The sequence below is a fragment of the Typha angustifolia genome, chromosome 9, assembly GCF_048772165.1.
Source record: "Typha angustifolia cultivar Huaian chromosome 9, ASM4877216v1, whole genome shotgun sequence".
In the NCBI taxonomy this organism is placed as follows: Eukaryota; Viridiplantae; Streptophyta; class Magnoliopsida; order Poales; family Typhaceae; genus Typha; species Typha angustifolia.
Window position 1 is genome coordinate 3,462,467 of NC_133247.1, and position 21,381 is coordinate 3,483,847.

General features: G+C 36.8%; 3 protein-coding genes across 5 annotated transcripts; 1 reads left to right on the forward strand and 2 right to left on the reverse strand.

Moving 5' to 3' along the window:
• The first annotated feature begins 5,267 nt into the window (after window positions 1-5,267).
• On the forward strand, window positions 5,268-8,139 carry LOC140767114 (remorin-like). 2 transcript variants are annotated; one of them, XM_073106901.1, is made up of 6 exons: window positions 5,268-5,670; window positions 6,383-6,448; window positions 7,096-7,146; window positions 7,238-7,325; window positions 7,490-7,571; window positions 7,681-8,139. In XM_073106901.1, the coding sequence occupies exons 1-6, from the start codon at window positions 5,505-5,507 to the stop codon at window positions 7,876-7,878; spliced, it is 651 nt and encodes a 216-aa protein (XP_072963002.1). In that variant the 5' UTR covers window positions 5,268-5,504; the 3' UTR covers window positions 7,879-8,139. The 2 variants fall into 2 exon arrangements, with proteins under 2 accessions (XP_072963002.1, XP_072963003.1); XM_073106902.1 differs by lacking the exon at window positions 6,383-6,448 and having other exon boundaries at window positions 5,270-5,670.
• Window positions 8,140-9,788: 1,649 nt separating this feature from the next.
• Window positions 9,789-12,431, reverse strand: LOC140766526 (transcription factor MYB17-like). Its single transcript, XM_073105916.1, has 4 exons — window positions 12,173-12,431; window positions 11,869-12,037; window positions 11,324-11,453; window positions 9,789-10,485 (listed from the first exon to the last, which is right to left on the reverse strand). Exons 2-4 carry the CDS (start codon window positions 11,999-12,001, stop codon window positions 9,924-9,926), a joined length of 825 nt encoding a protein of 274 aa, XP_072962017.1. The 5' UTR covers window positions 12,002-12,037; window positions 12,173-12,431; the 3' UTR covers window positions 9,789-9,923.
• Window positions 12,432-13,617: 1,186 nt separating this feature from the next.
• LOC140766934 (DEAD-box ATP-dependent RNA helicase 6-like) lies at window positions 13,618-20,686 on the reverse strand. Of its 2 annotated transcripts, XM_073106638.1 has the most exons (11): window positions 20,534-20,686; window positions 20,110-20,382; window positions 19,707-19,767; window positions 17,460-17,694; window positions 16,970-17,208; window positions 15,889-16,140; window positions 15,609-15,789; window positions 15,124-15,212; window positions 14,760-14,833; window positions 14,531-14,660; window positions 13,618-14,081 (listed from the first exon to the last, which is right to left on the reverse strand). In XM_073106638.1, the coding sequence occupies exons 2-10, from the start codon at window positions 20,352-20,354 to the stop codon at window positions 14,582-14,584; spliced, it is 1,455 nt and encodes a 484-aa protein (XP_072962739.1). In that variant the 5' UTR covers window positions 20,355-20,382; window positions 20,534-20,686; the 3' UTR covers window positions 13,618-14,081; window positions 14,531-14,581. The 2 variants fall into 2 exon arrangements, with proteins under 2 accessions (XP_072962739.1, XP_072962737.1); XM_073106636.1 differs by having other exon boundaries at window positions 20,110-20,681.
• Between the last annotated feature and the right edge of the window lie 695 nt (window positions 20,687-21,381).

Sequence of the window (21,381 nt, forward strand, 5' to 3'; positions counted from 1 at the left end):
CAAATCCTTGATTTGGCCAGCAAACACAGCACTGCTTTGGGCCATACCCCATTTATAAAATCCATGTTGTCACTTCTTTTCTATTGTTTTCTTCTTCTTCTTCTTCCTCTCTAGTCAAAGATTGAATTGATGGATATCGGAGCATTACCGGAGCAATTAAAGATCATCTCTTATACTTACCTGTGAGTCTTCTACCATTCCTCGCAACTAATTTCAATTTAGTAAAATAGATAGTGTTTACCTTCACTCTTGTGTTTGCAGCTTCATTGTTGAAATTATGTCAAAGTATTGATCGTCTAACTCGAACATCTTTATTTTCTTCAAAATTTTTAATTATTGACTTCCAAGCTATATTGAGTTTTTTTATATATTAATACTTGTGTATCTCAAGTTCTATTGAGATACATGGCTGATCATAATCTCGAGTTCAGGTCATGATACTCTTCATGTAAGCACATTTGTTAAAGTATCCATAGAAGATAAGTGATAGAGCTGAATTGGTCTTACAATTACAAAGATAGAAGAATAGGACAGTATGGCTGTTGGGCCACTTCTGCCATGGGCGAAAGGTTTCTTGGTTTTAGCTCGATTAGTAGTTGATAATTTCTACATGGGCCGAAAGGCTCTGGTCCACCAGCCCATGGGCAGTCTTCATCTGCTTCTCCACCCATTTATTTTGATAGTAGGTTATATACAGGATCACAGGGTGGTATTAGATTAATTATCCTCATATCTCATATTTAGTATGAAAATAATTGACTGAATTAATAGTCTGAATCGGATGTTATATTCCTCAGATGAGGGGATTAAAGCATTCTACTGAAGGGTGGGATGGTGTTGGATATCTAATAATAATCTCTGCCATGCAACATGTTAACTGGAAATCTTACTAGTATATGGAAATATATATATATATATTTTCTTAAGGAATTGATGCTGCGTTAGCTAAGTACTTCCATATGGTTCTTATTGTCGTTCCAGAAACTTGGAAGTAAAAAAGCAATTGGACAATGTCGGCATCTTTACAATCTGAAAAAATAAGAAGGTTTCTTTATCCTAGGATAAATAGTCCATCAGTTATCCTGGTCAAAGGATAAGTTAAAATAAATTATTCCTAGCAATTTCAAGTCCAAACGCAACCTGATAGCACAAAATGGAAGAATTAATATCCATTACATAAACAAACATCTGGTTGCACAAATGGCACCATGAAATAAAGTCTAAGGGAGCAGTTTTGCTAAGATTTGAAGCATCATGCTGCCATTAAAGTTGAAACATGGTATATATGCATGATATTCTTAAAAGCAAATTGGAGAGGAAAAGTATAATTACAAAAACAAAAACCAAATTAAAAAAAGGGTAAATAGAAGAGACTTTGGCTCCCTAAAGATGCTAGTATTTTCCCAAAAGTCTCTCTCAGCTCAGTAAGTGCATATATCCCTATCATTTTCTATACAAAAGCAATCACCCAACAACCAAACTTTGTGATAAGTAACAAAACTTAAATGAGAATATCTTCTTAGCTGTATCCAACGTTCAAAAAGTTATAAACAGTTCCAGAAGCATTACAGACACAACCCCCCAACTCTCCGTGCAGGCACAATTAGCAATAGAATATTAGAAAATTGAAAGATACTATATAGAAATTGGAATATGTCAGCTGTATACAAATCATTGCAAGATAGATAGATGCACACATTATCTCATATGCTGCTTTCATTACATTGACTGCAATGTTTTTTTAATGACAATTTTAAGCAAATTTATTGGCCATATCCTAAACACTACCAAACCTATCACAGCAATTGGCTGATGGGAAGTTCAACAAATAGGGAGAAGATTTTGATAAGAGTAATATAAGGCAAATGGCCGTCATCTTGCGCTCAAATTTGGAGTGTATAATTGTTGACTAACTCGTCAGTTAATTACTTCGTAATAAAAAGTTGCTTGCTAATACCTTTTCTAAACATCATTCATTATTCTGGGCCACTTGTTATTTTACAACTCAGGCATCTATCTTTACAACTGTAATCGTGCATTGCTAGCCTATTTAGTTTCCGTTTCCTCTTTATTTATTTGTTATTTCCTTCTCTTTTCACTTCCTTTTGTTGGTAGATTTCTTAGTTTGAGTCAGTTCATACTACTGTTCACCTGAAGTTATAAAATATTGCATCTAACCTGGTGCTCTTCTGGCCTCAGGTGCACTTATTAAGCTATCTGCTTCAAAGAGGTGGGTGAGCTGTTAAACCTCCGCCATCTATAACTGCCTAATCTATCTGTTAATTTAGACATTAAGGATTATATATATATAATATATATTGGCAGGTTGTTAGCTAATCATAATATAGACAAAAGATATAATTCCTCCTGATATATAGGTTAGTCATCTAGTAAAAAAAATCTATCAAATACTAATCGCAGTGCTTAATCTATGTCATAGATAGATAAAACCCGCCCACCGAGTTATAACTTATAATGCAACACTGGAGTCTATATCTTTTATCTCAAGAAAGAGAAAAAGAAAGATTCAGGGGTTTGAATATATATATTTAAATTTGAGTTGATGGAATCTTGAACCTAACACTTGTTAGACATAAAACCATGTGGGGGGGGGGGAGAGATATGAGAGCATAATAAGGACAGGGATGTAGAAATATTAGAATTAGATGGACTACTCCAGACGCCAACTCACAGTGGACAAACGGAGAACAACTCATAGTATCTCCAACTTGTACGAAGGACAACTCACATAAGAGCGAGATGAAGATGGCGAGGAATAGAAAAGGCCAAAGAATATTCCAAGAGTTGTAAAAGAAAAGGAAAAGTTGGGCGTAGCGACACAACTCACTTCCCTTTCGAGCTCAATATTCGAATCAAAACGCAGAGCTTTTAGGGAAACTTATTTGTCATCTAATCACGCCTAATACTCACTCATGTGACCCTTACATTGATAACTAGTCTCTGCAAACTTTGCCATCCAAATGTCTTCTAGACCGGACTTATGCCGAGTGTAGTATAAAAAACGTAAATTGTAGGCATAACGGTCGTGTTGTTCCCACGTACGTACAATTACGACTTTGTCATGTACGATTTAGCTGGACCAACTAAATGGGAGTTCTGAGATCTAGATCTGATCCTCGTGGATAGGAATTAGGGAACTTAATCATGATTTATTTTTATTTATTTTTTCCTATTTACGACGTGCTTTAAGAAGAAAAAGTTGGCAAGTTTTTGGAGATACTACGTGGGCGTGAAAGGACATTTGATTGTTGCAAACATAACAATAAACATGTTTAATTATATATATAATTATTTATGAGTACAAAGGTTAGATATAGATTAGACAAAAGTTCAACACTATCTAAATACACAGGCACTTAGACTTCATCGAGCTTTTAGATGCCTAGTCTAAAATCATATGCGTCGCCAAACAATTGCTTCGAACTAAATGCCGCCAAGACCTGCTCTAAGCCGTTACGTTGCTAAGCTATTCCTCCAAATTAACTGCATTGCCAAGTCATCAACCAAATCAAGCTAAGCTACCAAACAACTAGCCATCAAATAATTTCTCTATAATATTTTATTTGGGATTAGAGTTGAACCCATAACCTTCTTAATTATTGAGAAGATACCGATTAGCGGTAGTTGGTTGGTGTTTAATTAGATATAGACGTATCAGTGTCGAACAGTAAATAGATGCTATCAATATTTTACTCTACAATCTTATTTGCACGTATTCAATGTTTCTGGTCTCTTTTTCATTAATAGAACGAATTCTAGTTCTGAAAAAAAAAAAAAGTACTGAGAAAACAAGAAATCAACCAAGTACACTCCTAGACTGACTGTAGGAGAGATCGAGATCCGATCTACTTGAGAAATTACAATGGAACATCATAAGATTTACTATTTTAAAATAAATAATTAATGTAGTTTTTTTCGTTGTTAGTACCAAACTATGTGAAGTAGCCACACCGTTCCAGAACACACGAGGAAATGGCATTAATGAGCCATCTCTCCACATTATTACAGCAAAGATGCAATCACAAAGGATAAGAAATGACGTCAATTGGGACGAGACATGGGCGTGACAAATTGGGGATTACTGCTGACCTACCTTGTCGTTAATACTTCCATCAGAATGTGACCTGGTTGTAACGTGTCAAGTGGCTTAACGCTGCTATTAATGCTTCTCGTAACTTTTAACCACTTGTGATGGGTGAGCTGTCATTCAACGGTCGGATGTTTGGGAGATCCACAGGTACTTGAATTCAGAGATCACCGCGGGTCGTCCGACTCGCACTCCGCATTTATTACCATCTCTTTTCCTGAAAACTATGGGCCAGAGATGGAGAAACAGAGATTAAAAAATTAAAAAAAAAAGGTGGATAATTAATTTAATTAGTCACCCTTTTTCTTCTTCAATAATTAATTGATAATTATGCAGATATTTGGATCAACACTCTCCAAAAAGAATGTTTTAATAGAGGATTAACTAAATGTATAGTCTTTATCATGAGTTAGATAAGACTCAACTATTGAATTACAACAATGATATTTTATCTACTTATTTATTTATATAAGCACCTATATTAAAAGCTTCTATACAAAATTTAAAAATAGAATTACTCATCAGCCATTCGATGATAAATAGAACCTACTAAGTAAGCTCTTGAAATCAACTACAATATTTAGAGCCTTTCTCAGAGAAACGAAAGGAAACAAAACAAAACACTACAGCTTACAGCGTACTGAAACGCACTTACGGAAAATCGTCTACTGATGCAAATATTAGATCACACTTTTCCTACCGTTGAGATGGAACCCCGAATTGGGGCTCAAGTGGGCCCCCCCGTCATCCTGGATGGCCCATGGGCATAGGAAGGGGGTCGTTCGGGTATCGTGCAACCACCTCACCAACTAAAATAACACCTTACACCCCCCGCTCTCCCGTATATCCGCGGGGCCCACCATCACACTGAACGATCGAGAAAATAAAAAATCAAACGACCCTCATCAAATGATGAGCTTTGCCAGTTGCCAAACCAGGTAGATAAATTACTAAAGAGGACCCCAACACCGCAGATTCGCTGTCCGTTGCTTAGTTGGGCGGCCCGGATCGCTTCAGGGATCTGTCCGTGACGGCGGATCCCATGTCCTGCTGTCACAGCAACGGGAGGGAGATACTAACACGTCACGTAATCCAACCATCTATTAAATTAGATTCTTTAAACAAGGCTGACGGCCCCCCCATTTCTCTCCCCTCCCCTCCCCTCACCCCTCACCCCTCACCCCTCACCCCTCACCCCTCTCGCTTCTTTCTCCATCCACCTACCTGTACAATATTTTAGTATATGGTTTAGGAAGTTATTCCTTGTGTTAGTTTCGCCTCTTAGCTTTCTCTCTTTATTTAGAGGGAGGAGGTTGCGCTCTAGCTTTCGGTGGGCTGCTGAAGAATTCTGAGGTTTAGAAGGGGTTTCTTTTGCAAGTTCTTACAGTTTAGCGAGATGGGTGAGGAGGAATCCAAGAAGGTAGAGAGCTCCTCGGAGGCTGCGCCGCCGGCTCCCGACACTACCAAGGATGTCGCTGAGGAGAAGGAGGTCATCGCTCCTCCTCCGCCGCCGGCGCCGGAAGTGAAGCCTGATGATGCTAAGCCTATTGACATCGTTGAGAGTGAGACCTCTCTCTCTCTCTCTCTCTCTCTCTCTTTATTTCTTTCCTGTTTCTTTTTTTTCTCTTAAGTTAATTTGTTTTAGTTTAGGCTTTGATGAAGAGAGATGGACTCAAATTCCTTCTTTTCTTTGTGGCTAATTTCAAGTTTCTTGCTCCCAGGTTTAACCGAGTAAAAATTGCAGCTTTGAACTAAGATTTTTTTTTAAAAAAAAAAGAAGTTAAACTGTAAAATTCTTGAAGGTGAAAGCAGATGCCGGAGTAGTTTTTATTTTTTTTAAAAAAAAAATAAAAAATTATTTACACATTTGCCATGATTTACTTTGCTTTCTGAGCATAAAGCAAATCATTTGAATTACTTTTTGGTACAAATTGTACGCTTAGGCAGTCAAAAAGAAAAAGAAGAAATAAAGGAACACGACTCTTTAGGATAGATACGTTTGGATTCATGTAATCATCTGGAGATTAAAGCAATTTATGCGATTTTACTTTGAACCTTAGTATAAAAAAGTAGTTTAGATTGTGGAATATTTGAAGGCCATCTAATTTAAGGGCGAGAAAATAAAAAATAAAAAACCTGAAATCTAGAAAGGTTTTACCTGCATATATTTCTATATACTTTTTCCTATTACAGGGGCTGAAACAATCTCTTCGTCCCTCCCTTTGTTATTTGACCAAGCTACAGACGGTTAAAAATTTGTCAAATTATTGCTAGGTTTTCCGTTTGTTCCTAGCTCGAAGGCCGAGGGGAAAACGGCTTTAGCTCACCTGCTCTCTAGAGGTATTTATAGCTTTAGTTGTTTTTTTCGCCATAATCATCACCCGACGATCCGAAAAATCCAGGGATTTATTAAATGATAACTTCTTAAATATGCTTTGGATTCAATCTCTTGTGCATGGACAATGTCTATGTTGGTTTGGGCACATAGTATATAGTAGTTTCTGTGGGAAATTTAGATCATTCTATTACTGCACAAAGTTTTTTATTTTCTCTCTCTCTCTTAATGTTCTTTTCTATAAGAGCAAGTTGTGAATTGTCAACTGTTAAGTTGCTTGTCTTACATTATAAACAATTTTCTATAAGACCTCTTGGTGTTTTCTTTCCATATTAACTTGATAAGAATTCACAAGTCAGAGCCTACTTATTCTTACATATAGCTTATTGATCTTCAGATGATTGCTTTCTTGGTTCTACATTCCTAGATTGTTCTAGTATTGACTTCATTTAATAAATCAAACCACTTCCTTAAAGCCTATTAACTCATTTATGTCATGCTGTTGCAGTAAAGAATTACTTCTAATCAGGACGACAGTTATAATATTCACAGTTGTGGCATAAGATGCCTCTGTACTATATGCATTAAACACTTGAGATACCTGGTGTTAAATAGTTAGTGCCTTTAAACATTCGATATTCTTTTTATACAGAGTCTGCAGATCCTCCAACTGAGAAAAGTGCAGAGGAATCAGTTGACAGAGGTAATTCTTTAAACTCTAGTTTGAGGCTGCTTGTCATTTACTATTCTTTGATGAATGACAAGAAAAGGATTCTTTGTCTCAATACATACAGAAGCTGTTCTTGAGAGGGTCGAGACAGAAAAGAGGATGTCCTTGATCACGGCTTGGGAGGAAAATGAGAAGGTTAAAGTTGAGAATAAGTACGTTATTGATGCTTCATCTTGATTCTTTATGAAAGATCTATGTGGACATTTAACTTTGGGTTTCCCTGCATGTGCTTGCCTTATGTTATTTATTCCCTAAGTAAATATAAAAATTGTATCCACATGCTGCTTTTACTTACTAACCTGATGCTGTAAAACAGAGCCGTGAAGAAGATGTCAGCTATCTCTTCATGGGAGAAAGCTAAGAAGGCGGAAGCAGAAGCTGAATTGAAAAAGAAAGAGGTGAGTACTTTTCTCGATTATGCTTAATTTGTCAGTTAGGATAGATATTTATGAAAATTCTTTCTCTACGAGAGTGTTTTACCGACATAATTTCGTAATATATTATCAGGAAGAGTTAGAGAAGAAGAAGGCGGAACTCGCTGAAAAGCTGAAGAGCAAGGTGGCCCAGATTCAGAAGGAAGCTGAAGAGAAGAGAAAGTTTGTCGAGGCCAAGAAAGGTGAACAACTCCAGAAGGCGGGGGAGCTGGCCGAGAAGTATCGTTCCACAGGGCTTCCGCGGAAGCTTTTCGCATGGTTTGGGGCCTAAATTTGACTAGCAAAATTACCTGCAGCTCTAATCTGCTCCGTTCATCTATTCTACTTGTGGTTGTTGTGTTCTTATGTGGGTTTTAACATCGTTATAGCTTTGGTGGCAAGTCAGTGTGTATTTGGTGTGTATAAGTTTGACGCTCTTGTAAAGAAATTTGTAATTTGCAAGACATGGTAGTTTGATGTACATTTGTTCTTTTTTGTTTGTTTCCTAAACATTTTAAATGAACTCGATGAAATATTTAGTTGTTTCGAATTACTCTGCCCATGGTTATGTGGAATGTGATCAATTCATATCGTATGCTTCTTCTTCTAAGATTAGTTTTGGTGAAAGAAATCTTTGTTTCAAATGATCAATTTTTCTTTTACTATTGACAAGTTATCTATCAGGACAAGTGTTCCATAATGATTATAATCTCTTTGGGGGACCAAAAAGTATGGTACAAAGCTTCAGAAGAGCAGGTATTTAAATTACAATTGGTCCCTAGATCTGAAAACCTAAATGGACCAGATACTAATTCCCCCGTACATTGTCCCTAGTAAATAAAGAGCATGGTAAAATATTTTGTTTAGTAATTCCAAGATTTATTTCACTCTTTATAGATTATATCCAGTGACTAGGCAAAGAAAAAGAAAAACTTTCCTACTATATTTTATCCGAACGACTGGAACTTGGATTTTATTCTATTTTTCCAATCTTTTTTTGTTAGGTTTTAAGCACATAAACTAAACAAAACAAAGAGGTTAGTCTTTTCTATATATATAAGCTACACAACTGAATCTAACTCTCGGATAATAAAAAAGGATCATAATAGTTCTGCATCATTAAAAAATCCACTAAACTCCATAGACCACACTTTTAAATTTAGCTACGAGCTAATAGGATTTAATCATTGTTAGAGCGGTGGCTTAGACTTAGGATCTAATTTAAAGAAACCAAGCTTTGCCTTGCACTATGCTCTGTTTTTGACGTCTAGTGGTGCAAACTTCACAGCATTGAATGCAATGCATGGGTTTGCACAGGAATTACCACCAATATTGATTATGCCCACATGATGATACCATCTTCCTACCCACATTCAATACACGTACACTGGACCATTGACCAGTAAACTAGAGTAGAAGAATGCCTTAACACTAATTTACATGAAGATGAACGAGGAGGAATTGAGTGAGGCCTCCAGGAGAAGAGGAAAATATTGCTGTATTCTATGAAAATGTTAGAAAAGACAAGATATCTAAACTAATTTCAGATAACAACAAAAGAGAAGATAAGATTTAGTATGTAGTTCAGAAGTATTGCAGGCAGAGAAGGGTTGGAATTTGATCGGTCTGAAACAAATAGCATAAGAAGGACAAGTTCGGATAAGGGCCAATTACTGCTGACCCACTGACATAAACTGAACAGTGGATTTGAAAGGACCACCACAAGTGTTGCTATCGCAGTTAATTTTCCCTGAACGATTACATGTTCTTTTTAGAAAATATCCTAGTAAGGATGGCATCATCATATAGTCCTTCTAGCTCACAGACTTGGGTTTCATTACCCAGAAGGAGAGGTGACAATTTCTTTTCAGTGCCCGTTTGCGACAAGGCTAAGGAGACTCTGACGTGTCGAACCAAAAGAACGGCCTTTCTCAAAGCCCGAGATAAACAATAAATACTCTTTTAGATAGTTTACTATCATCTTAGGGAGCCGGGAGGTTAATCAACAAGCCTGCGATGCGTGACCATCCCAGGGGGTTTCTTAGTTCTCTGAGGGATAACCCAAGTTATATCGGATAAAGTATTTGAGATATTTTTGTGCCATCTTTTGAGATAATATATTTACAGAACTCTTGTTTTCGTAATATCAATCATCTCTATGTACTTAACCGGATTAAAAAGAAGAAGAAATAGAGGCACATATAGTAAGTAGAACAGCACGACTACAATTTATCACCCACACATTACATGATCTCTACTCAAAACATCCATAATGGTGTATAATATAATATCACACACACACCATAATTCACAAACTCAGAGATAGGGGTATTCTCGTCATTTGAAGTCTGAAACGTCCAACTCGCTAGGGAAGATGGAGAAACTACCCAGCGGCGCGTGGAACGATCCCAACTCGTCCCCCGCGAAATCCAAGTAAAGCCGGTACGACTCGTCCGACGCGTCCTCCACCTCGTTCGACCCGGACGAGTCGTCCTCCTTTACCACGCCTGAAGCCGGGGGCGAGTCCAAGGGCCTCCGGAACGCGTCGCCGGCTTCCGAGTTCCAGATGCGGAGGAAGAAGTCGGGGGAGCCCGCGGATGCTGACGTGGAGGACGGAGAGGAGGAGAGGAGGACTAGGGAGGTCTCGCGCGAGAGGCGCGCCTCGGCCTCCAGCCTGGCGCTCTCCCACTGGGCCATGTGGCGGGTGACCTGGAGGGAGGTGGTGGAGGATGGAGAGGAGGAGGAGGCGGAGGAGGAGGAGGAGGAGGCTGAGATGGCGGAGGTGGAGGAGTCGGGATCGAAACCCATGCGGAGGAGGCGCTTCTTGAGGTGGGTGTTCCAGTAGTTCTTGATCTCGTTGTCGGTTCTACCGGCGAGTTGGGCCGCGATTGTCGACCACCTATATTTGTTTGGATCCAGAGGAAGGCCCACGAAATTGTTCAGTTACTTATTGGGCTAGAAACATGAGTAAAATATTGACATACATTAAACAGAGCCATCTTTTCAAATGATAAAAACTGCTCTGCTCCTATTATGATTTAATGAAGTGGAGTTTAAACGAGATAAAAGAGTAGGAATATAATAGTTACTTTTATTTACGATTACTCCGTCAATAGTAATCCTTCTTCTTGCTTCCGAGAACCACTTTTTACCCCTTTATAAAACTTTGACATATGTGCAATCATTAGATTTTGTCTGTCCGAAAACAACAGCGACAATAATTTGCTGTCAAAACATTTGATATTCTTTTATCTTCTCACTCTTTGGATCTATGCAACCTCTTGAACTTTAGAAACAGAGGAATTTAGAGTTTTAAGAAGCGTAAAACTTGTAAACAAATTTATTTTGGTCACACTATATGAAAACTAACATTTGGCAAGCAATTACATGTAAATTAAAACTAAAAACAAGTGTTACAAACGAAGGATTTTTTGTTTTATCTTTGTGAGATAAGTGTGGTAATTATGAGTGGAATGATAGTCCTGGGAAGCAATCAAGAAGCAGGCCTAGTGCAAATATCATGCAAATATGAATACTAGTACTACGATATTTGACACTGGTAGAACAAAGATAGGAATTTCTCTTGTTTCATTATACTGTTGGTGTACCTAAGCTAAGCTACGTGGAAGTAATATGGCAGTATATAAATTGTAAATCAGCACAAGGCTATCTCAACAATATTACGATGTAGCGAGGGGTTATGTGATAAAAGAACAAGAGACGAGTAATAGTAGTACTTGTTACCGACGATGGCGTGGAGTTGGATGATAGACTTCTCCTCCTCGGCGGTGAACGGACCGCGCTTAATGTCCGGTCTCAAGTAGTTGGTCCAACGAAGCCGACAGCTCTTTCCGCATCGCAGCAGACCTGCATTTATTACGCTTATCCCCTCACAAAACCATCTAATTACTTTTCCCTCCCCATCACACGTAATAGCGCCAAAAAGCTATATACCATGTTATCTATCACAAACAGGGCTTAACAATGGTGGTGGCCCTTCAACCATTATGAGGGTATATAGATTACTATGCAGCTACTAGTGTCCCATCTTTAATTAAATTTTGAACTATAGCGAAACATAGTATCCGTAATTAATAGGGCCCTGCCATTTTCTCTTCTTAGTAATATTTTCATGGGGAGACGAGAGCTAAGCTAATACGATTAACTCGTACAGTCTGTTGATAGTGTGAACAACTAAGATTGGGGGAGTTATGAGAACAAAATAGTTGGAAGAAATTAGAGGGAGAAGGAAATGCAACGTGTGAGCGGAGTAGAGAGAGACCTGCAAGCTTGGGAAGAGAACGCCAGCTTCCGTGGCCGTTGGTTTGGACGTAGTCGATGAGGATCTTGTCTTCTTCCGGCGTCCATGGACCCTTCTTGAGTCCTTGCTTGTCGCAGCAAGGAGCTCTCCCCATTAGCCTTCTTTTTTTTAACTCTTCTCTGTGGTTTTTCTAAAAAACAAAAGGAAGCGTCGTTTTACGAGATCAAAGGGGGTAGAGGAGAAAGAGAACGGAGGCCCCCGAGACGGAGGATATTTATAACAGGGAGGGAGTTGGATCTCGGAGCTTTAAATGCTGGGATCTGACCTGCTACTGCAAGCCACCGGGCACCAGAGGGAGGACTCGAAATTGGAGCCGCTCTTCCTCCAAACTCCGCATTAACTCCAAGTACAAGGAGAGACCAGGGATTCAAAGAGTGGTGGAGATTTTTGAGACTCACACGTCAAAAGAAGGAAGAAAAAAGGGTGAGGAGGGGAGATATAGAGAGAGAGAGAGATGAAGTTAATGTCTCCGGACCACGGACGTAGCTCGAAGCTCAAGAAGATGGAGAGAGGTGAATAGGTGATGAACATACTACTGGGGATAGGAGGAGGAGGAGGGCTTCTTAAAATCGACTACTCATTAGAGCTTTTAATTCGGTGAGGGGCCACTGATGTGCGCTACGGACGGAACTTTTTTCTTCTTTTTTTAATATTTCTTTTAGGTTTCATATAATTTACTCCTTTATATACTTTAGGCTAAATTCACTTTATTTTATACCACTATTAATTCTTGCACGTTAAGTAACGATCATTATAAATTTTACAATAAACGCAGTATTATTTAATTTATTTTGTTTTGAAAAAAATTATATTTATCCTATGTAGCTACGTTTTAATTCACTCTAACCTTCATATAATCTTGCCCTTTATATTCAAATTAAAATTATTATTTTTTATCATATTCAATTTGAAGATAGGATAAATTCGCAGATAATAAACTTTTCGATACGTCTAAAATAATATTAATTAAATTTTAAATAATAAAAATATAATCAATATTATATATATATTTGTCATCTTAAATTTTAGAATATAATTCTATACAAGTTTCTATTTAACGAGTATTTTTAAATTTGACGTATAAATTAGTTAAATAAAATTAAGAAAAAATAACATTTCAGTTTAAATATAATTATAATTATAAAAAAAATTTAAAATAACACAAATAAAACTATAGATAGGATAAAGTTCTTTTTTAAAATATTTCTTCTTGTCCGTCTCCTCCATTACGCGAATAGAACGCTTGCAAAATTTGTTTCGATCACTTATGTAGTGTCAATAATGAGGTGACATTTAAAAGCAATTTAAGAAAGCCGAGCCCATTCATAAAGAACAGAGATGCCAAAGCCGATAACTTACCACGTTTAAAACCTTTAGTTGCCAAAGTGAGGAGAATAATTAGGTGAATTGAAAACATAGCCGACTAGGCAATGAGAGCAGAAGTCTAATAAATAAATATTTCTCAATAACGGAAAATTTTATCAACTTCCGAGGTAAAGAACTAGCTTTTTTTTTTTCCCCTCAAAATATTGATAAATGCATGATTGAAAAAATTAAAAAAAAAAAATATGCCTACCCGAGAGGCATAAAGTTCACACTAGGGTTGCACTCTCCCCATTTGCTGAGCAGAGATCTCCATACACATGCACATGCAGGAAAAAGCATTCATAAAGTACCAAAGCTCAAATAGTATAGATGACCACCGTAGAATCTGTTCAAGTTCCAGATAATATTATTCTTGCTAAAAAAAAAACAGAAGGCAGCTGGATATGTTATCCATACAATAGACAATTGACTGGAAGAAAATGTATAATGTAGATCTTCTACACCTGTCAATCGGGCAGCAATATCTGAATTCATCTTCCGCATGATGAAATCATGCTCTACGGAACTCTAATTCCGAGATTCATGTAACATTAAACAAATAGTAACTATCCGATGTCATTGGTTGAAATGGCACCTAATGAAGCAAAGAGCATCTAAAACGCTTCAACTGCCCATTAAAACTAAGGGATGATCCACTTTTAGCTTAATTCAGAACTTTGTAATAACAAAATTAAGAATTTGTATCAGGACATATGGTCCATAACAAGAGCCGACTACAACATCTCATCTCATTGAGTGCTTCGTTAGATTTGAACTCAGATACATCAGGCAAGGCGACAAAATAAACCCTGGATTTAAAAAAAAAGATAGTGTTAACTGCAGTTGCTGGTATTAAATGAAAGAAGCAGGAAATGAAAGATAAACCTTGACGGTCACCAATATAAAATAGAAAAGAATATATGATCAATGATTAGCTGTATCCACTAAGTTCCACATATAAATGAAGAAAGACTGTGTAATCAGTAAGATAGCAAAGGTTCCCAAGGTCTTGCAGACCACTAAACAGAAACAAGATTGAAAATGGCAAGTGATTGGCAACCCTCTGATTAAAACCCTTGTAATGCTTAGCAACATGAATAAATGATAGTTCACAAGGACATGGGAGCTCCTGGCCACTACATGCCACAGAACAATATCTGGTCTAGCAAATCAGCCATGTGGCACTTAAATAATTTTAACCTTTTAAACTTGAAAATAAGTTAAAGAACATAAACAGGGCATGCATTATAACACTTACTTATCCTGACGATATTTACAGAGGCACTATTCTAACCACTTGCTGACAGGATCATCGACAATAAATAGCCTGATCGATCTGTGGTGGTATTTGTTTAATTTCAGTTCCAAGTTCTTGTTCAATCCTATACCTGTCATTGCACAAAGATCTCCAAGATGTTAAATAAAGGTATCAGATAGTTAATGACTTTTTAATCTGTACAAGTTTGTGATTAGTAAAGAAACCATACAAGTTAAAGCGATCCTCATAGGTGATTAGATTCACTGCCAGACCAAGATGGCCATACCTTCCAGAACGGCCAACCTGAAAAGTGTCAAACATATATTATTGGAAAAATACAAGTGCCTGAAGTGCAGAACAAGACATCCAAGTATTTAATAACAAATTCAGGTGATTTGTTCAACTCAGACACCTCGAGCAAGAATCAGCAAACTATATGTAAGATGATTCATATAAATGACCTAGCAAATCCTTTGCCCAAGTAAATTATACATCACTAGCCCATCTAATTAATACTTTATTTGATTCTTAAGTAGAAACAGGTTGTTGACACACATAGTTTCTGAATGGTCAAACATGTGTATATACCATACCCTGTGTAGATAAGTCTCAGCATTCCTAGGAAAATCAAAATTGATAACAACATTAACAGCTTGAATATCTATCCCCCTCGTGAACAGATCTGCAAGGACATAAGCAGGAAATCATCAGAAGCTAAGGAAGAAAAAGAAAAGATGAATGCTTGAAAGACTAATCATCATTCTAACCAAAAAAAAGAAAAGCAGCAATTTCTCATTGAATTTTAAAGAGTGTGAACAAGACAGTTAATTGAAATGAATTACTACTGTAATGTGCAATACTCAAGATGAGGTAAACTAATAGTCTTAAAATTAATGAACCTTTCAGAGGGATAATATTGTACAATTAGCTTAGAACATAAACTTAAGTATTTCATTTCAAAACTTGGCCAAAAAACAAAAAGGAGCTCGGATCATGTACTTTCAAACAAGAATAAGTTTTATATAAGGCCTACCTTTGACTAAAATCTAGATATTAGAAAACAAGCGAAGTACAATACCTGTGCAGACAAGGTTCCTACATGCACCATTGCGGAAGTCATGAAATACTCTGTTGCGATGGTCTTGCAACATTTTAGCATGAATGTAGAAGCAAGAATAACCAAGCTCAGTTATTTTCTTTGCCAATAGCTCCACCCGGTTAACAGAGTTGCAAAATATAATAGATTGATTTATTTGAAGCTGCCAAAACAGGACCACACGATATTCTATTACTTCAAAAAAAAAAAAAATCGAGCTAATGGACAATACGGAAAAGAGAAAACTGAGGTGATGCCAAACCTTAGAGAAAAGAGTATTGAGGCAGTGAACTTTCTGCCTTTCTTCTACGAAAGCGTAGTATTGAGTAATTCCTTTCAGGGTGAGCTCATCCATAAGATTAATTACATAAGGTCTTGGCAAATATCTGTCCTTAAAATCCTTAACAGTTACTGGAAACGTCGCTGAAAACATTAAAATTTGGCGAGTAGCTGGAAGGAAACGAATCAGCTGCTCCACAGAAGGTTGAAACTCAGGAGATAAAAGCTTGTCTGCCTGTAAAAGAAGCATATCATTTCAGAAACATAGAAAAGATGGGTGATTTTGATATAAAATGACTACTCATCCAATGTAGTCAACAGGAAAGAATTTGCCACAAATCATGTAGATAGAGGCATCATATTTCTGAAAACTGATGACTGGTAAACTCAAAAAGAAATATAATGTGCAGTATATCCAGTAGATAAGGAAATCAAGAGGACAAGATTTTCTCAAGTGACAAAATGCAAATATTCTCAACAAGAGGTCACATGACCCAAGGTTACCTCAATATGATCATGCCTAGAGAAACTTGAAATTGCACCAGCAGCTGGTTGCTACAGGAATCTCATTAAAGCAATATTCCTAATGGCATCAGATCATCATCATTTTCTTTGAATAGTGAATTACTAGGTTTTGGCTGAACCAACAAATGAATATATATCTGGCAAAGACAGTAGCATGAACAGTTTGAAAATGATAACTTACAACAAAAACAGCAATGCAATTATTTTAATGCAGACAAAATTCAAAGAGGACATAGGCATTAAGCACTGAAGGAAAGGAAGTCAGGATAGACGCAAGCATACGGAAAAGCAAGCACAAAAGAAGAGTGTTCCATTGATGGTGCTTTTTGTGAGTGGGGCTCTTCTTTTACCCTTGCAAGACCCGGGCCCACAATGGGGACAGATAGACAAAAAAATACTTTTCTGTGAAATAACTACATATATATGGAAAATCCTATCACGATTGACTGGGAGATTATATTGAAATATCAACCAATAAAAAAGCATTGAATATGTATACTAAAGTAAAAAACCTAAAATATATGTACATCTAATGATACCTCATCCATAACAAGCATGGAACAATCCTTCAAGACACAAATGCCTTTTTTAGTAAGATCAAGTATTCGACCAGGCGTTCCAACAAGCAAATGTACAGGTTGATATAACCGCATTATGTCATCCTTCAAACTGGTTCCTCCAGTAGTTACCATAACTTGGATGTTCAAGTGCTTCCCAAGCTCCTTACAAACTTGTGATGTCTGCATAGCTAATTCCCTTGTAGGAACCAATATAACAACTGAACACCACAAGATACAGATTCAGTAATTATGCAAAGCAGATAGATGCTACAGTTTTCAACAGAACCTTCACACATCAAAAGAAAACAGGCTAAAAGACAATTTAAGAGTTGAGCACTAAATAATTGAACTTGTACACCAGCACGCTAAAAATGATAGCATGCAGGCCAACAAACTACTACATTATTCTTCATCAAAGCTAATCATATTATGCATGTCATTGCAGAAATTAAAAGGTATAAGAAGAGACCTTGAATAGCATTTTTATCTTGGTCAATCTTTTCCAGTGCTGGAATGCAAAATGCAGCAGTCTTCCCAGTCCCATTTTTAGCTCTTGCAAGAATGTCACTGCCGGTTAGTGCAATAGGAATGCTTTCTTCTTGAATAGGAGATGGCCTTTCAAATCCCTTCTCATATATCCCCATAAGTAGCTCACGTTTCAGAAAATAGTCTTCAAATTCATTCCCCTTAGTTGCCGTGACATCCTGGACAAAACATGCCAAAAAATAATGTATCAATATATGATTTCGAACAGAAAGACAATCCTAAGTGAATGCACAGCTAATAAGTACAACATCTGGTTCAAACTTGTGGACCTGCCAAAATCAATCCACCATTGTTATCAATGAGTTAAAGCAAAAGAAGGACACATAAACTTAAGATGGAGACAAAAAGGATAAGCAAGTCTCTTGTGGGACACATCTAATGCCTAATATCTGAGAAGTGTCCCAGTAGGCAATACATGAATTAATGAAGTACCAAAACAGCAAGTTTAATGATAAAAATGCTAAAGTTTGTAATTGCTTTTGGCAGAAGCCAAAGAACAAGGCACACTGCAAAATTCAATAATAGAATCAAGTTAGAACCATTCTCCTAATAAGAAAAGAAATTCTACTATCTTCAGCCAAACAGAATAATAGAAGTCTTTTGGGAATGTAGATCACATTTTCTCCTAAATGATAAAAGACTAGAACCGGAACACTAGTGGCGATAAATGGAACAGACAGAATTACGACTGCAAGGAGCTTAAACTTTGAAGATCATCAACTTAAAGCTTGAAAAAACCCAGCAAAAGAAGCAAATATGTATGAAAAGAAGGGTGTGATCAAAAGTTCACAAATAAATTAAGTGCTCGACAACTGACTACCTTAGACCTCTTACTAATCTTTCGGATATGTGAGGCGTAGATCGTAGGTCCAATAACACGAAAAAAAGCAAGAATTGATGTGCCTTGTTTGCAATGTTGATTCAACCGCCAATGATACATAAAGATATTACAATTGGCATATTACTATATTACAATCACGCCCAACCTCTTCGCTGTCCATCTTTTATGCTAAGTGAAGCAACACAACTAGCAGTCTAGCATAGAGGTTATAGAATGGGAAACTAATATAGGACAGCTCTCTTCCATCAAAACTTGGTAATCATTTTCCATATGGAAGTTTAGGGAGCTTTCTCCTATCAAACTTGGCTTGGTTGATCATTTCTAATATTTCCCTTTCCAGAATGAAAGACCATATCTATCAATTGCTTAATCATAGAATCTTAGTCAAATTTCCTCCTAAGTTTTTGCAATACTTCAACTACAATTGAATCACTAAGAAATCTGATTTTGTAAATGCAAAGCTGCAAGAGAGTTAATTCTTTCAACATATCTGAGCATTTGTATCGATTGCTTAATCATAGAATCTTAATAAAATATTAAAATTTCTTCCCAAACTTTTGCAGTACCTTAACTACAATTTAATCACTAAGAATTATGATTTTGTAAATGCAAGACAGCAAGAGAAAGTTAACTCTGTCAATATATCTGAGCATTCATAATGTTTATAATAATCCTCATTAAAAGACCTTATAAAGGACAAGCATACCTTAGCCTAACTATTATAACACGTTAGTCAATGTTTTAAAGAGTAAACCATCCTGAGAAAATTATCAAAAAACAATTTCTCTTGTTCTGGATTTATTTTTATTATAAACATTTATTTTTCTTCCTAATACTCTCTCGACCTAAGTCTACATGTCAGATAAACCTCAACTGTTGAGGCCTGAGGGTCATTTTTAAGACTTCATCAAGTAGATGGGAGGTCAAGGGATTACCAACTTCTAGGTGTACAATGAATTCCCAAAATCATAGCCCAAAAAGAAGCCATAACATACACGAAAAATGTGCAAAGAAAATAAGCATCTAGACTACTAAGTAAAGAAGTGAATACAACATGAATCAAATAAACCTGCGATATATAAAGCAATTCAACCAACAAAAAAACAATGTTCTCACTAATAATGTAAAACCTTAAGGATGAACAGCCTTTGCCAAGCCTGGAAAGGCCACAGCGGCACCTTTTCGGCAAAATAAATTATACAAAACAGTGAAAAGCTAGTAGAGAAAAATCTAACAACATAGTAATTGTGAAAATTTTATTAATATCCCTCATTCCCTTGACATTAGCAAATACAATATTACAACTAATAAATTAATAAGTGAATGTACCTCTGTCCTGTAGCGTGTATCTGATGGTGGTATCTTCAATTGAGCCTTCCAATCTTGAGAACTAAAAAAATCAGGAAATAACAAATAGGAGGTATCAAGCATGCTGATTTAGGTTTAATCAGGATCTAATAAAACAATTCCGGTGCAGACTGGCAAAGACAAATCATTGTTTCAATTTTTAAGTACATATAAAAAACATGTATCTGATATTCTAAGTTTGACATCTCGCCAATGGCTTCTACCACATGAGATTAAGTCTCTGAGACATAAAACATATGACAACACCACCCTCATATCATCAAACGACGAAAAATTCATAACGCAGGAGAACAAACTAACAAGACCTAAACAAACAAAAGTCTTGTACACAAAGAACTCAACGAAGTAATTAATGTCCTCTTACCTAGGATCGATGGGAACTGACTTCACTACATCGCTGCCACCTGAATCATTTCCCATCTGATTCCTTCTCAACCATTGCTGCTGCTGGATCTGCTGGTATCCCTGCATCGGATTCCTCTGCACATACTGCGGCTGCTCTGGCTGCTGCTGCTGCTGAGGGTTCCTCCCGTAGTAGTTATGGTTTCCTCCAACATTCCCACCACGGCCATTGCCGTACCCGGGAGGATACCTACCTCTAGGATTCATACTTTACAGCTACAATCAATCCACCGCTCTTGGAGACAAAGATAAAAGATGTCCAAAAAAGCTCTTAAAAGAAAGACGAATCAATAACCTAGAACCGAAATCTAGGGTTTCCTTCCTTGAATCAATCAGAAGTAACGAAACTACGGCCAAAATAAACCAAGAGATCAAGAAACTAATACCAAAATCTAGGGTTACCCTTCGTAAAATCGAACGAAATAAGGAAAGATTTGGTTGCCCACGCTGATTCGAAGACCTTTGGGTGGGGGGCTATCGGAAGTGTTCTCGTTCGCATCTAGGGTGTCGAACGAATGGAAGGAGGAGGAGGTGGTGGAAAGACGGAACTACCCTCACTATAAATAGATCTGGGCTAAAATGCCATAGCGGTCGGTAATTGGTGTTATCGGTGGTCCTCCGGTAATTATCGGTAAATAGTGACCTAATTAAGTAGATATATGCTCGGGTCGGATGCAATAAAGAAAGTCCGAAACCCGTCCTAATTTTCTCTTTCAACTAATTAAAAATTCTTCCGTGTTAATTTTCTAATTTGGGTTCGATGTATCCAAAATCCCAAACCATTTCTACTAATTTTTACGAAGCTCATTCTCAATTTTTAATTATTATCGAATTCTGGACCTACCAAGTACTTATAATTTTACTCCATCCACTGCTTAATGATCCATTTAATCAAAGTTTGAAATAAAGGTTTTTGTTTAATGAGTAATTGCCAACTTAATGTTTTTATTTCCAGGACCAACATTTTTCTTTATTGATCCGAACCCTAATTATCTATTTTTTTTAATTATATCAAATTCTGGACCTACCAATTACTTATAATTTTGCTACATTTCTAATCTTATTGTCAAAAATAAATAAATAAATAAATAAATAATCCTTCATCTTATCCGAACTTTAAATCATTAGAATTGAAGCAGCTTGCTTCATCATCTTGTAAAGGTTTTAATCAAAGTCTAAACTAACTAAAGTATTTCTTTAATGACAAAATTGTCAACATAATAATTTTATTTTC

Excerpts from the sequence above, each read along its gene's own strand:
- LOC140767114 (XM_073106901.1), top strand. The coding sequence starts at position 5,505 with ATGGGTGAGGAGGAATCCAAGAAGGTAGAGAGCTCCTCGGAGGCTGCG. Across the intron at positions 7,147-7,237 it reads AGAGGAATCAGTTGACAGAG|AAGCTGTTCTTGAGAGGGTC; the intron begins GTAATTCTTTAA and ends CAATACATACAG. Across the intron at positions 7,326-7,489 it reads AAGGTTAAAGTTGAGAATAA|AGCCGTGAAGAAGATGTCAG; the intron begins GTACGTTATTGA and ends GCTGTAAAACAG.
- LOC140766526 (XM_073105916.1), bottom strand. The coding sequence starts at position 12,001 with ATGGGGAGAGCTCCTTGCTGCGACAAGCAAGGACTCAAGAAGGGTCCA. Across the intron at positions 11,454-11,868 it reads TTCTCTTCCCAAGCTTGCAG|GTCTGCTGCGATGCGGAAAG; the intron begins GTCTCTCTCTAC and ends TAATAAATGCAG. Across the intron at positions 10,486-11,323 it reads CACGCCATCGTCGGTAACAA|GTGGTCGACAATCGCGGCCC; the intron begins GTACTACTATTA and ends AAACAAATATAG.
- LOC140766934 (XM_073106638.1), bottom strand. The coding sequence starts at position 20,354 with ATGAATCCTAGAGGTAGGTATCCTCCCGGGTACGGCAATGGCCGTGGT. Across the intron at positions 19,768-20,109 it reads TCAGTTCCCATCGATCCTAG|TTCTCAAGATTGGAAGGCTC; the intron begins GTAAGAGGACAT and ends TGATTTTTTTAG. Across the intron at positions 14,661-14,759 it reads TATGAGGATCGCTTTAACTT|GTATAGGATTGAACAAGAAC; the intron begins GTATGGTTTCTT and ends GTGCAATGACAG.